Source organism: Conger conger, chromosome 8 (assembly GCF_963514075.1).
Source record: "Conger conger chromosome 8, fConCon1.1, whole genome shotgun sequence".
NCBI classification, from domain to species: domain Eukaryota; kingdom Metazoa; phylum Chordata; class Actinopteri; order Anguilliformes; family Congridae; genus Conger; species Conger conger.
Window position 1 is genome coordinate 48,404,346 of NC_083767.1, and position 15,010 is coordinate 48,419,355.

The window sequence follows — 15,010 nt, forward strand, 5'->3', positions numbered from 1 at the left end:
ACAATCATCGGAGACAATAACACAACCAATGTTTATACTCCTCAGCAATCATTTGGAATGCACCCAGGCAATTGGTGGGTTGAAAACCATTACAAAGTGTAATGAAATAGATTTCCCTTTTGGCAGCCGGATTGCTTCACTGAACAACAAGTATTAGCTCATTATTCCTGTAAGCCATAGCTCTCATATTAAACAAAGGCCTCAGAAAATACTGTGGTAGCATAGCAGCTTTCTTCCACAATCACAACAATGTGCCATGGTTGTATGTAGGATTCAGGATTATCCGTCCATTCATAAACCGTGGGACCGTTGTTAGCAAATGCAAACTCCACACAGAAAGGCCCTCAGTACCTTCTTGCTGTGAGGTGACTGAGTGCTGGCTCCATACATGATTATTTATAAGGTACATTATCTAATAAAATGTCTGATCCTGAGAAGACCCACCCCCCCCCCTCCCAGGGAAAAATCAAGAAATAAAAATGATGTTGTTGTCTACCCATCACATAATGTGACGGTTGCATCAGAGGGTGTGAGATTCTGCATACATGGGCTCATGTGGTAGCAGCAGAGAATGGGATGAGCCACTCAGATGAGTGAATCTGCACAGAACTTTGCAACAGAGCTTGACCTTGGCTGCAGGCCCTCGGCTCCATGGGAAACGTAGTGGAGGACCACAGAGCAGGTCAATGACATCCCAGATTTTCATCCTCATACTTTATCCATTGCACCAGAAACTGCCAATGTCAGAGCGAGCCCTATTTACACGAGCAAAGAAACAAGTCCACACTAATGGGCTTGTAACAGGAGGGTCAACTACGTCTTGAGGTCGAAGTACAGTTTACCCTAAATGATGGCCTGTTTCTGAATTTAATCAGGTAGTTCAGTGTCCAGTGTAAGCCTACAGTATGCAGTAAAGTTGAATGTCCTGCTCATTACAGTGAGATGTCCTCCTTCTCGCTCTCTTCCTCTTCCATCTCTGACTCCGACTATAGAGGCTTGATTCTTGCAACCTTCAAGGAGTCTCTCCTTGCCCCCCACTCACTTCCCAACCCATTCAAACACAGGCTTTTACTCACAGCACTGAGCGGGGCGGGGAAAAAAAAACCAAAACGTAAATTCGGAAATGGCACCTTGACAAATATCCCAGCTGCCTCACGATGTGCGATGCCCAGGGCAAGCTTCACAGCCAGTCGCTGCGCTGAGCTGACACCCTCGTGACTCTGCAGGCTGTGTTATCAGAGCGTGTTGGAACTTCATCATCTCTGAGATCCCTCTGCTCTGATGCTCAGTCAGATGCACACAGAACAGGGGCGGGCCCCATCGCCCTCTGAGCGCACGATCATACGAGCACTGCGGAGGACCAGGGGCAATTCCGTTCTCACAGAAAACGTCATACTACAAACATAGATATTAAGTGTGCTTTCACTGTTGGCAACAGGGCTTCCATTCGCAACTATCCATCCATGTTTGCATATTGATTACTGAACGCAAACAAAAATAAAATGGCAGTCTGTACACATGCTTGTGTGTATATACGGTACAATTGTGTGCGCGTATGCACTGTGTATATATTATGGATGTATACTATCTTAATCCCCACATATATACAGATTCATTAATAGCAATAAACATCTCAGGTTCTAAACAGTTAATCATCATCTGTAGCACGCTGTATATGGTAGGTAGGCTCTTACTGTACATACTGTATGCAAACCCAGGTTATAATGAAGCAGGAAATTATGCCTGAAAAATGAAAGCCATGACAGCCCTGAGGAAGAGGGAAAATACCCATTGGGATGCTAATATTAATACCCAGGGTCTCCAGAGTCGGGTTAACATCATTCCCACTGCAGCTGTTATCACATGGATTCTGTGTGCCAGTGTCTCACAGATATAAATTAATGTTTATATCTATATACATGAACATGGGAGTGCTGTACTTTCAATCAGCTCCTCAGAAGTCCGGGGGCAGGAACACACTGAAAGAGATACAGTATAGGGAGAGATGAACATGCATTGGATGTGTTTTTAGAGTGACAGATCCGTTGCCATGTACACAGCATCTCCGTTCCCCTCCTGTGGTTCTGTCCCAGAAAGTGGACCCAGGAGGGGTTCTGATTGGGTGCAGGGGTCATACCATGTCGGGCTGAAGGGGAAGAGGTGGTGGGCTGAGAGTTTATGCACCCGACAGATGAAAACAAGGCAAACTCATCAGAGCAGAAGAAAAAAAGTGGAATGACTGATGTTATTTCCCCTCATTGCAGTTCAATAAACAGCTGGCACTGGCTAAAATGGGCTCATTAAAAACCGCTATGAAAACGAGCTTGTTACGCGACACTCCTCAGAACTCCCCGGGAGTATTTTACTCAGGCTTCCAAGAGAGGCGGACACTGTTTAGAGAACAAAAGATCAAGCTGGAGGGCCAAACTGCAGTCACCCGCTCCATTCCTCCGATTGCCCTCTTCGGTCCTCAGTGACTGCCTCTCCACACACCGTGATATCGATCCCTATTCTCTCGGCTTTCAGCAAAAGGCCGAGTATTGATGAGAAGGCACTTGAATCAAGGGGTCTTGGATCCTGAGTACCTCCGGGGCTCTGAGGCCAGACTTGGGTCCTTACCACTGGATCAGATAATCACAGATCTGACACGAGGGGATCAATGAGACTGCTCACCTGAGAGAACCGGGTAACTGTTGCTGGGAACACAAGGGACCAGCCTTTATCCTTCAGTAGCACTGTTCCATGTATACACTTGTGCAAGAGTTTGGCAATGAACCAATCAGTCACCGCAGAGATTATAAAGTGACAGTATATACATACGTATGTATACACCACATACACAGTATGTAACATCCTTACGGGATATTAAAACACTTTTAGTAAAAACGCTGATGCGTAGGCTATGCCCCCCTCCTTACTTTAAATGAGTTGACTTCTTCAGAGAATGTTTTTTCTTAATTATGGCTTTGATTCCGCTGCCGGTTCCCTGGAGTGCAGTTTGTCAGCCGCTGCCTCCATCCCACTCCAGCTGCGGAGAGAAATGCCTCTACAGGGAAACTAGCACAGCCAAGAAACAGCACACCACTAAGGTGAGCCGCACGGCTACCGACACACTCAGCAGTGCTGAGGGAAATCACACAGCTACAGACGCTCAACAGCACTGCAGAGAGAAACCACAGTGCTACAGACACACTCAACAATACTGCGGAGAGAAACCACTGCTACTGACACTAAACAATACTGCAGAGAAACCACACTACTACAGACGCTCAACAGCAGTGCAGAGAAACCACACTGCTACTGACGCTCAACAGCACTGCAGAGAGAAACCACACTGCTACAGAACTCAACAATACTGCGGAGAGAAACCACTGCTACTGACACTAAACAATACTGCAGAGAAACCACACTACTACAGACGCTCAACAGCAGTGCAGAGAAACCACACTGCTACTGACACACTCAGCAGTGCTGAGAAACCACACTGCTACTGACGCTCAACAGCACTGCAGAGAAACCACACTGTTACTGACACTCAACAGCACTGCAGAGAGAAACCACACTGCTACTGACACACTCCACAGCCCTGCAGAGAAGCAACACTGCTACTGACACACTCAACAGACACACTCAATTGCCATTTATGTAACACAGTGCAATTACCACACCTCTGCTAAAGTAAGCATCACTGCAAAACATTTTTGGTCTTCCCTTTTTTTCCTCAAGTAGAAGAGCCTGTTCCAAGTTGCTGTTTGCTTGACAAGTAAAATGTTCTTATTCCACTGGCAGTCTTACCTCATTGGCAATATTTTGTCTTGTTTAGCAAAAAAGTAAAAGAAATAGGATTTTAAGTGTCAATACAAGTACTGAAAGACGTAAGATTTCTGGGTTTTTGCACGGCACAGTGGCTTTGCTGCAGTCTAATGCCATTTGGCAGACTGGCTCCCTGTGCATATTATCTCCTTGAAGAGTAGTTTTTTAGGAAAAACTAAAACTTACACCTTAAAGGGTATGACTATCGGGCCATCCCGATAAACTGAAAGAAACTGGGAAACCAGCTCAATTAGAGAAACCATGCTACTATGGAGAAAAAGTGCTCAGGGAAACCAGGCCATTATGGAGATAACTGTGGGAGCCTGTCCAGTGTGTATCAGTGCTCCATATCGCCATTCCCTCCCCCCCACCCAATTAGTGCATCCTGCTTTTTATCAAGTGCAAGGACAATTCTCCATCGCCTACGCACACAAACAGCACCTGTGTAGCTGTCGGTTGGGAAAGCGTGCTGAGAAACTTTAATAAAAGGACACACAGTACAACCCCTCACAAGATCAGACATAAAAACATAGTTTTTCGCCCACATAGTGTGTATGCAAGGTGCACTGTTGTCATGTCACCTTGGCATATCTATTTTCCTTCATAGTAGTTTGCGTTGGGATGTGAAGGAACAGCACGGCAGTTCAAATCTCAGTCTTCCAAAGGCTACGGTAAAGACAGATACTGTGGTCTCAGCGGGCTTGACCTCAGCCAAAGGACAGGGGACAACCAGACACAACAAGAGGAGAGATAAACACAAACATTGACTGTATGTGACCTTAAGCTCTTGGACACAAAAATAACTTCACAACAGCAGAGTAAGAACATCAACATTTATTTAACATGATATAAAACAGATGAGATATGAACATTTTGCATATTAACTCTAATAAGTAGCATCTTATAGTTATATCAGCTCTGCTCATTGTATGGTATACAGTATATACACAATGAACTCTTTGTAATTACATTTGTACACTAAACCACAGTCCTGGATTAACAAAACCTGCTTATTGCTTTATACATGTGCTACTCTTCTCCAAGCCTCCAAACCAGCCAACAAACAGAACCAAACCTTATCTTCTCTTTTTAAATAGATCTCAGCAATAGAAAACAAAATATAGAAGCAGATTTAAAGCCAGAACATTCATGTGTGTGTCGGCAACAGTGCGGCAGGAACTGCAGACGACCCGACGTATAAATAATTACAACCCAAAAAATATTACAAATCTGTCCATCTGCAGCAATAAAGTGGCACCTTATTGAATTAGAAATCAACTATATATTTATATTTTTTTCATATAAAAACAAATATGGTTTGTACACTGAATTGCTAAAAACGAGAAGTGTAATGTAAAAGGTGAGCAGTAAAATCAGAACGAAAATTTATTTGTTTAAAAAAAAAAAAAGAAGGAAAACACTGACTGAACTAAAATAAGCAGCAAGACTAAGAAATCCCAGGCAGAATATCTGTGCTCCTGAATGGTTACTATAAAACTGCTTGTGTCTCTCTGCGTACGCATGTGGGTGGGTGTGTGTTTTTGGGTGCCTCAAAGGTCTCCGCGGGGGGTGAAGGTCCACTCTGGTGCTTGTATGTACACCTGTACAGCCTTCATTCTTCACAAGCGTGTTAAACTCACGGGCACCTGAGGCTTCTCACCAAGGCCCACGTCCAAAGAATGAAAGAAACTAATAATAATAATAATAATATCATCATCAATTGTGATAACAATTTCAATAATATGAAGAAATAACTAGTGTCCTCTGTTGTCTCATGGCGTGGAGGAAGTGATGTCACAGTTTGAGGCATGAGGGTGGCGGAGCTTGGGTCCAGAGTGTGTATCCCACAGTGCACCGCTGCGCGCTCGCCGTCTGCGCAGCCAGTCCCGGGCGCCTGCGCAGGAGACCCGCGTCATGCGTCTCCGTCCCCACCCCTCCTCAGGTGTAGGTCTTCACCGAGGCCAGGGCTTGGGCTGCGGGTGTGGAGCAGACGGCAACAATGTGAGCGCAGGGGTCGGGTAGGGTCATGTTTACGGTTAGGGGCGGACAACGTTTGAGGAGAGCCACGAGGTCGGCTGGTTTTTGTTTGCCCCATAAACATCAACAACCATTTACCCAAATGGACCCAAGAAACTTGGCAAAAGGTTATTTAACTGTGGAATCAACTGATGTATAAGTGCTGACATGAAAACTAACAGACCCTATGGCTCTCAGAGACCAGGGTTAGTCACCCAGCATTGCCTCAGTACATGAAGAATATCTGAGCATAATCTCAGAATGATGCCCTGAAACATCTTTCTAGATCCTTCTGCTGGGTCTTTGACATCAGATGCACATAAATGTGTTACACTGAAAGCCAGTAATCAGATGCAGCAATCAGATTTGAAATATCAAAGATCGTCCTCCTAAAACAGGCAAAAAACATTTGGAAATATAACACTTTTAACAGAACTATCAGAGAGAAAACTAGTATAAAACCATAGCATAAACTTGCCATTGACTGATATTGATGAGTGCGTTTAGAGAGTTTAAGTTAGCTGCAGCTTTAAGCTTCCAGCGAACTCCAGCAGTGAGGCAGTGGAAATGCATCTCTGCTGCTCAACAGGAGTTATGATCTATGCTCACAGCCCCACTGTGTGATAAATGCAGATCCCAGCAAATAAAGAGATCAAAAACCCAGAGAGAAGGATATACTATAGACTCAGGGAGGTTTGTAGTTAAAAGTTAAGGGGGCGGGCTTGTAACCAGGAGGTTGCAGGTTTGACTCCTTGACCGTTGTGTGTTGAAAGACGGATTAAAGTTCTGGATGATCATCTCTGTTTGCCAAATAAAGCATCACCTTTTGCCAAATAAATAGGGGGTGTCCTCTCCTGTAGCCTAGTGGCTAATGCACATGACTGGGACCTGGAAGGTTGGTGGTTCGAGCCCCAGTGTCGCCACAATGAAATCAGTGCTGCTGTTGGGCTCCTGACCCCACATTGCTCCAGGGGGGAATATCCCCTGCTTAGTCTAATCAACTGTAAGTCGCTTTGGATAAAAACGTCAGCTAAATAACTGAAATGTAATAAAGTGCTCCTTCCAGTCTGTAGTTGGTACCCACCACAGTGGTGGAACGGTGAAATGGCAGGCTCGTTAGCCACGTGTCGCTGTGCATAAGTGAGAAAGCCATTTCCCACTGGAGCGTGCTGGTGGGTGATGTTCTGCGGAGGCAGCAGAAGAGGCGTATTGATTGTAAATCCTCCTTAAAAGCCTTCAGAGGCGCTGGAATGTAGCTATTCCATTTAGAAATGCGCCCGCGGTTAAACGGCTCAATGCTGCACTGCAGATGTGCTAAGAGGCGAAATGTAACAAAAGGCGATAATGTGATCTCCACTACTATGCTTCTGCTCAGCACTAAAAACCTAACACCTTACATTGGTTTAGCAGAAGCGCTTCTCTAAGCTGGCTTCCATAGCCTACAGTTCACACAACTGGATTTTCACTGAAACTGACGAGGTTGAAGCACGCCATTTTGGGAATTTGAACCTGCAACCTCAGGTTAAGAGTCCAGTCCCTTAACGGGCACAACCTGACATGGCCACCTGGTGCATGTTTGAGGCTGGTCTGACGTGTGCAGCAGGCCTATTCGGGAGACGACAGGGCGAAGAGTGGAGTTTAAGAGAGGCTCTTACTCTGGCCACTACACACACATGAAGTGAGATCCGTCTGCGAGCTGTGGGGGTGGAGATGGGGAGGTCGGGGACTGAGGTGGAGTGGACAGGTTCACTGCAAACAACAGCGCAACACAAACAAACACACACACACACACACAAACATGAATAAATCAATACAATTCCAGAAGCAGCAACAAACAAGACAGAGAAATGGTACGGCAGAGCAGGGCAGGGGGCGGGACTGTGGAGCACTCTGTGGACCCGATTGGCCTGAAACGGAACTGAGTGGAACGGAGGCGCGATTAGGGGCGGGGCTCTGCGACATCACTTTTCTCAAAGCACAGAAGAAAAAAATCTAACGATAAATCAGTTTAGTGAGAGATTCACACCCACGCTTTAAGATCAGGTTAATGCTAGCAAATTAGCCATTACCACAATTACCTTACACTTAAAAAAGAAACATATAAAAACGGATTGGATTGACTCTTGGAAGTTACTGAAGGGCAGGTTTTCTGATGTATGCAGCAGACAGAATGTTCGGCGGCAGATGGCTGAGTGAGGGAAATCGGTGGTCCGTGTCTGAACTCTCCAGAATCACACAGGGCTCGCATAACATCGCACATCATCTACACTGCTGCCTTGGCAGCAGATCGCACGCCAAACATGCAGGCAGGCTGGCACAGGTTTTCAGGGGCAGAATTCCTGCCCTATTCACTCTCTCCGAGGGAGAGAAGGGAGCTCTTTCCACATTAGCTATCCGGATAAAAAAAACATGAATGGGTATTAGGTGAACTTCGGGGTGTTCAGGGGATTTTGAGGGTGTCGGGAGGGGGTTCCAGATAGAGAGCAAAGTGGGCTTGCCCAAGTGTTCAGAGAAGATGGGATTTATTGGGATAAAAGAGCGGAAATTAAATCTGTAAAGCCAAATGAATCTTAGCCTGGTTAATGACGCATTCATGTGGGGGAGCTTATGCCAATTTCTCTGCTTTTTTATGGAAGAAAATCTTCTAAATCTTACACAGGAAGCCAAAATGCTTTCTGATCACAGCAGGTAAGAATGGAATATATTAGTTTGCTATTAAGCAGAAATTTCATCCTAGTTATCCAAATAAGCCTCTTTTCTAAAGCAAGAAATACAGAATACATACATACAACAATAAACAGATTTTCTCTTATTACCAATCCATTAGAAATAAACACCCCTAAGTACCACAGCACCACAGCACAGACTATAGAGAGACTCCAGTCTGAATGCTGTACTCCCTGCTGATGTAGCTCTCTGTTTCGTTCTCCCCTCCTCCCCTTCTCTCACTCTCTCCCTCCCTCCCTCTCCCTCTCTCTCCCTCCCTCTCTCTCTCCCTCTCCCTCCCTCCCTCTCTCCCTCCCTCCCTCCCTCCCTCGCCTTCTCTCGCCCTTCTTACCCGCCACCAGCTTGCTGCGTTTGGACGCCTCGGCCGCCAGCTCGTAGGAGATGTTGATGATCTTCTCCTGCGGGGCGACCGGGCTCTCCTCTTCTGCGTCCCCCTGTGGGCTCAGAGCCGCTGTGGGGACCACGCTCTGCATGCTGGGACACACGGTGCACGTGCTCAGAACATACATTCATACATGTACACCGACGCACATGTACATATACATGCACACGCACTCTCACACGCATACTCTCACACGCCCTCGTACACATGCCCTCACACACGTACGCACACACGTACGCACACACATGTACGCACACACATGTACACACAGGGCGAGTCTGTGGATTTTGGTAAATCAGGGCTGTGATTTGTTCAGACCAGCTGGGTGAGTTTACCTGTTTTTGGCAATCAGAGCTTTGATTCGATCCACTTTCTTCTGCTTGTCAGCCTCCTCCTCCGGGCTCAGAGCCTCCTCTGGCTCCAACTCCACGTAGCGCTCTGGGATGACAACCTTCTCTGGCTTAGACAGCTGTCGGGAGAATGAAAGAGGAGCGCAAGCAGGTTTTGTGTGAAAAAAAAAAAAAAAGCTAGAGCGAGATGGTCAATAAGTGCATGAATGAGGAGAGCTCAAGTAGGTTTTTGGTGTGAAGGCGTGTATCTCGTCCTCTTCACCTCAGCTGATGTACGGTAAGCGTCTGACACAAAATGGCTGTCATGCATCACCCATGAGGGAGCTACACATTGGTGGAGGTTGAAGTGAGTTTCCCTCTCATCACTGTAAAGCGCTTTGAGTCGCCGGCCGGTGAGAAACAGAGGGAGACGGTGAACGAGTGAGAGAATGAGCCGGGTTCTGGTCTCCGACACAGACGCTCTTGCAGCAGAACCTGGCACAGCTGGATTACACTGTCATACCCGGGCACTGGGTACTGTGAGTAATGGCTTTACAGATGAAGGCCAGATCTGCTGGAGCCGAGCACCACTCCACTCCGACAGAGCCCACTCTCTAACAGACCATTAATTACATTTATATTTACATACTTAATCATAACTGTCTCAGGGAGCTTCAAAATGGCCATAAACACATCCTTAACATCAAATATAGATCAGGCTAACTGTATCAGAGAATGTGCTCCGTACAGGGGGAAAAAAAATCCATTTTGAAAAAAAGAAAGGAAAAATGAAAGAAAATTAATATATACGGAAATGCCACAGAAGATACATGTAGAGCCAAACCAGGGCAGTGACTCATACCGCTGCCCACCGACATGAGAAGAGCACATTTCTCGGTCAGCTTTAGCCAGTCTGGACTGCCTGCCAATAAAAGGTGCTGCAGAGGAACACGCTATGCTCAGAGAGACTCCCTGGAACAGATAGTCCTCAAATGGCTGCTTGACAAGTGCTAAAACTACACGGTTCCAACCGAACAGAATAAATTACTATAACAAAGACAAAAACATCAAGCATCAGTACAAAAGAAATAAAAAAAAGCACACAAGCAAATTAGAGTTATCAGTCCCTGGGCAGGAATTGTACTCTGGCACAATATTTTGCCAGAGGAAAGGATCCCTGATAAATGGACATCTTAAATGTCAGACAGCGCTGCATAGAACGAGCTGGATATCCACAGAGAACAGGCTGTGTACTCCTGTTAGCCAAGAGAAGTGGAACAATGGGTCGGTTCCAGTTTGGCCGCTCTGAATACGGCCAGATAAGGGACACATACTACCCTAAATTCTGAAGACTGGACCATCATTTCCACTACTGCCCGAGCCAAACCGCAAGAAACTTGGCTTGGCAACAGCGGATGACTTGGCCACGCTAGTACAGCCTATTTAGATCCTAAGTAAGAGTGTCTGAGTGCCTTGGGAGTTCAGGGGATAGAGCCCGAGGGAGCCTATGAGTGAGTGTGAAGTGCGCGGATTAAGATCAAGTTCCACACAAACACTATTTCATCTGTGTCAGCATGAATATTTAATAAAGCCCTAAAAACGCTTGAAGGCGGGAGGAAGCCATTCAGCCAAGCAAGGTTTCCCATTTTCCTGCATCTACCGCTATGTCGAATCAGTTCTTGAATAGTCCAACGGTTCTTGGCTACACACCTGTTAGATCCTGTAAAAGCTGATACCGGGTATCCATGAAATAATAGCATGAGGCTGTACCAATACAAAGGTGAACAGAACATCAATCACAGATAAATATTCGGGACAATTCCAAAAATAAGCCATACTGTATGCAACTAGCTCATCACTGTGAATGGATGGAAAACACAAGACGATAAACCCAGGGGAGAATGTCTGCCATCCTCACCCTCGTCATCCTCACTCATAGACTGCCTGGGTAAATGTCTCAGATCACCAATGAGAGTTATAAGGTCATATAAACAGGCAAAGACACCTTCAACTGTCAACTAGGGGGTGTCAACCTCAGGCTTCACCACTACAAGACACGATTTTGATTCTTGAGGCAATGGGTCAATATTTGGCAATATTGCAAATTGTACTATAACACGGTCAAAGACAATCCAATATAATAAGAACCAGTCAATATATGATCCAGCTAACACAATCCTGTAAAAATAACTTTTGATGTCACGTTTAGCAGAAGAAAAAAAGGGCACTAGCACAAGTGATATGGTCGAGTGATGTTGGCAGTCTTGCTAGAGAACAAACTGGCATAAGATTATGGACATTTAAATAATATCTCAGATTTCTTGCTCTGATTCAAACTGATACGGATAGATTCTTGCACGTTGTATTGACTGGAACGGATTGTTCCCGGTAACGCAGTGACAGTTAGTGACAGTTGGGGGTGTAATGACACATTGATCCAGATCATTGCTTTGTTAAAAACCCTTAACTGTCACTACATTACAAGCTGTGTGTGGGACAGGAGTCTAGTGCAGTCTGTAGGACAGCTGCCTCTCTGGCCTGACAGTATGGGAGTCCTCCCTTACATATGGAGGCTTCTGAGCTGCGATGCCTTCTCTATCTGTTATCCTCTCCGCTTTCCACCTGTCTGAATACAGCCGAAATCACAAAGGGAGGGCGGGCCCGCCTGCTCTCCTTTTCATAAGAAGAAGAATGAAAAAGAAAGAATGCAATCTGAATAATTTACCCACGGGAACAGCTAGTCTTTTTTACTTTTTTACAATAGCGTAAATCCCAAAGCTACAGTCGACTGTCGGTAATAGAATGTTTAATTGGAAATCAATGTGGTGACTCACTCTGAAATTTCAGCCGGAGTGAAAAGTCTATATTTGCACTCTCCTGCCCGTGCTAGCTTTATTTCGCTAACAGTCTCATTTCCCCGCGGCGGTGGCAGGCGGTAAGTCACAGGTAAGTACGGTGTGCCAGGGAGCACAGGCATGCGCAGGGTAATTACTGAGCACGGTCCGTGGCGCGATACTATGATTACATATCGATCTCCCGGCGTTCTCGCCGCCCTAACTTTAGCGCTGGCAGAGGATGTGGAGAGCGGTCGGGCAGCGCGCCACGCGGCCGTATATACCGCGGTACGAGGTTGTTATTACTCTGCTCTCGCCTCGCCCGTCACGGAGCCTGGGCAGGGGCAAGCACTGCCCCGAGCCCCTCTCCCCGGTCACAGACCCCAACACACCACGCTCACGTTCTTCTTCAAGAAACACTTTCTTCCACTTTCACATTTGTGCTTATGAAAGTGGTGTATTAAAGGGCGAGTTGGGGGGGGGGGGGGGAGAATGCGATGAGCTTTGCTAAATAGAGCATTAAGAGCAGTGAGAGGAGGGGCAGTGGGTTTACGCGCGGGACATGTTTCACAGCGTTTAATCGCGGAATAAAAGCCGCTCGACTGCAGGGAGCTGCCGGAGACATCGCCCCGTACACAGAGGTAGAGGGGAGGGGGAAAGTTCTTACAGACTAAAAACTGACAAATTCATGAAGTACAAGATGTCCAAGCAGACATGCAACAGATTTCTACATTACTTTAAGTACATAGAAACAAAGGACACCCAAATTGTCCTCTATTTAGGTTTCATCAAGCATCTTTTAAGAACGGTTAACTTTAGGTGTAGACTGGGCTCCATGACTCCATGAGAATGTGCACAGTATGTCAGTTCAAGTAAATCATGTTTGCAATGTAGTGTGTGAGGTGTGTTCAGCGTGTAAGTTATGTTTGTAATGTGTGTAACGAGTTTAGTGTGCAAGTCATGTTCGTAATGTATGTGTAGTGTGCGAGTATGAGTCAAATAGTATTTCAGTATACATACTGTGAAGAACAGTGTGTATGTATGTGTACTGTGTGCAGTACAGTGTATGTGTAGTGTGTAATATTGAGTATGTGCAGCGTGCACTGTGCAAGTATGCTGCTGTATTTGCAGTGTGCTCCTTTTGCACCTCTCTCTCCATGCTGTAGCTCTCCTGCTGCGCAACCTCCTTCAGCCGGGCGATCTCCTCCGCGGGGGTCTCCTGCTCCTTCACCAGGTCCTGCTCGCGCAGAGAGGCCTCCAGCTCCTGGATGTCACTGGAGAGCACCTCCTCCCGCTTCCGGCCCTGCTGGAACAGCCAGCGCACGCATCACCGCCAATGTGCACCCTCGCTACCGCTGACTGTAGTCATTCAGCTGAAACTTTCATCCAAAGCCACTTAGGAGTTGATTGGACTAAGCAGGAGGCAATCACCCCCCCTGGGGCAGTGTGGGGTTAAGGGCTAGGCCCAACAGGGCCCAACAGCTCTGCAGAATGGGGTCAAGTCAAAAGCCCCCTTTGATAGAGACAGCAGCATCAAATAGGAACTGCTGTACAGTCCATATTTTGGCCCATATTTTTGTGAGAGTTAATGTGCCTCTTCTTAGTCAAACTAAACGGCTTGAATACTTTTTTCCAAGGAGCACACACGCCCCGAAGTTGAAAAATTCAGGAGCACACGAACGCCTCCCAATTAGGAGAGGTGCCTCTAAATTGTGTTTCCAGTTCGCTTAGCACACATTAAATTTCATGGGCAAATGCTCCTGAAATGAGAGCACAGTAGAGCCCCGACTCTAAAGCAGAGAAGGACTCTTCCCACTCGCGTTCACCCCTTTCCGCTCCACCTCTTTAGACTGTGGGCTGAGTCGGCATGCTGGGACGCACATGCAAGGTTGAGCGGGCCACGTGACAAAGGCTCTGAGTCAGTGCTGACGCAGGTTTCGCAGGCTTGCAGGATACGCGCAGGGGAGCGTTTTTAAACAGGGCTCTGAATCACCCGCGCCCCAGTATCGGACCGTCAGACGCGTGAAGGTGAAAACGGTAATGAAATGATTTAACGCTCGGGGTACGCTCCGCTGTGCCACGGACCCCCAGCTCACGGGGGGGCTGCTGAGGCTGGAATGAACTCTCCACTTTCCACGGCACCGCGGACCAGACGATAAAAGATGATACAAACAGGAAATACGTGATATATTCTTTTTATGAGCCCAGAGCACAGCTCCTGTCCCAGGTTGAAAAGGTAAAGGCACGCTTCCGAGTTGAATGCAAAAAAAACTACAGGTAAAAGGAAAAAGAAACATTTGTTTTGACAATAAAAAATGTAGGGAGCAAACCTAGAGCAGGCTTCACTGAAGTACTCCTACCATGCCTGAGGCTATGAGCACAGAAGCCAAGGCCAAGATGCAGGAGACTACACCTGCAGTATTAACACAGTGCCCATAGAGGGCAGCAGCCTGCAGTATTAACACAGTGCCCATAGAGGGCAGCAGCCTGCAGTATTAACACAGTGCCCATAGAGGGCAGCGCGAGGTGTGAGGTGAGGGGCGTGAGGCACGAGATGAGGGGTCCCCCCCCAGGACAGACCTGCGCAGTGCGGAAGGGGTTCTCCTTAGAGAAGGAGGGGGTGCGGGAGGGCGAGTTCTCCTGGGCCCCCAGCACGTTGAGGCCCTTCTTCCTCTCGCGCAGCGAGGCCTGCTGGTGCCGGCGGATCCGCTCCAGCTGCTCCTCCACGCTCATCCTGGGCCGCCCCGCGTCCGGCTGGCACAGCTGATCCACCGCGCTGCGCGGACGGTCCTGCAGGGGGCGCACAGGAGACGCGTTACTGCAGGAACAGGCCAGGGGCCAACAGACACACACACGCACACACACACACGCACACACACACACACACACACACACACACACACAGACAC

At 47.1% G+C, this 15,010-nt stretch overlaps 1 protein-coding gene across 12 annotated transcripts in view; it reads right to left on the reverse strand.

Moving 5' to 3' along the window:
* Window positions 1-4,632: 4,632 nt before the first annotated feature.
* plekha5 (pleckstrin homology domain containing, family A member 5) overlaps window positions 4,633-15,010 on the reverse strand; it is a 167,034-nt gene continuing 156,656 nt past the window's right edge. For 11 of the 12 annotated variants that reach the window (XM_061252987.1, XM_061252984.1, XM_061252982.1 and 8 more), the window contains 6 exons: window positions 14,682-14,891; window positions 13,249-13,404; window positions 9,274-9,407; window positions 8,888-9,030; window positions 7,485-7,578; window positions 4,633-5,786 (listed from right to left, as the gene is read on the reverse strand). In XM_061252987.1, coding sequence (XP_061108971.1) covers window positions 7,493-7,578; window positions 8,888-9,030; window positions 9,274-9,407; window positions 13,249-13,404; window positions 14,682-14,891 — 729 coding nt within the window. In that variant the 3' untranslated portion in view covers window positions 4,633-5,786; window positions 7,485-7,492. The remainder of the gene's footprint in view (window positions 5,787-7,484; window positions 7,579-8,887; window positions 9,031-9,273; window positions 9,408-13,248; window positions 13,405-14,681; window positions 14,892-15,010) is intronic. The other variant, XM_061252979.1, reaches the window with a different exon arrangement.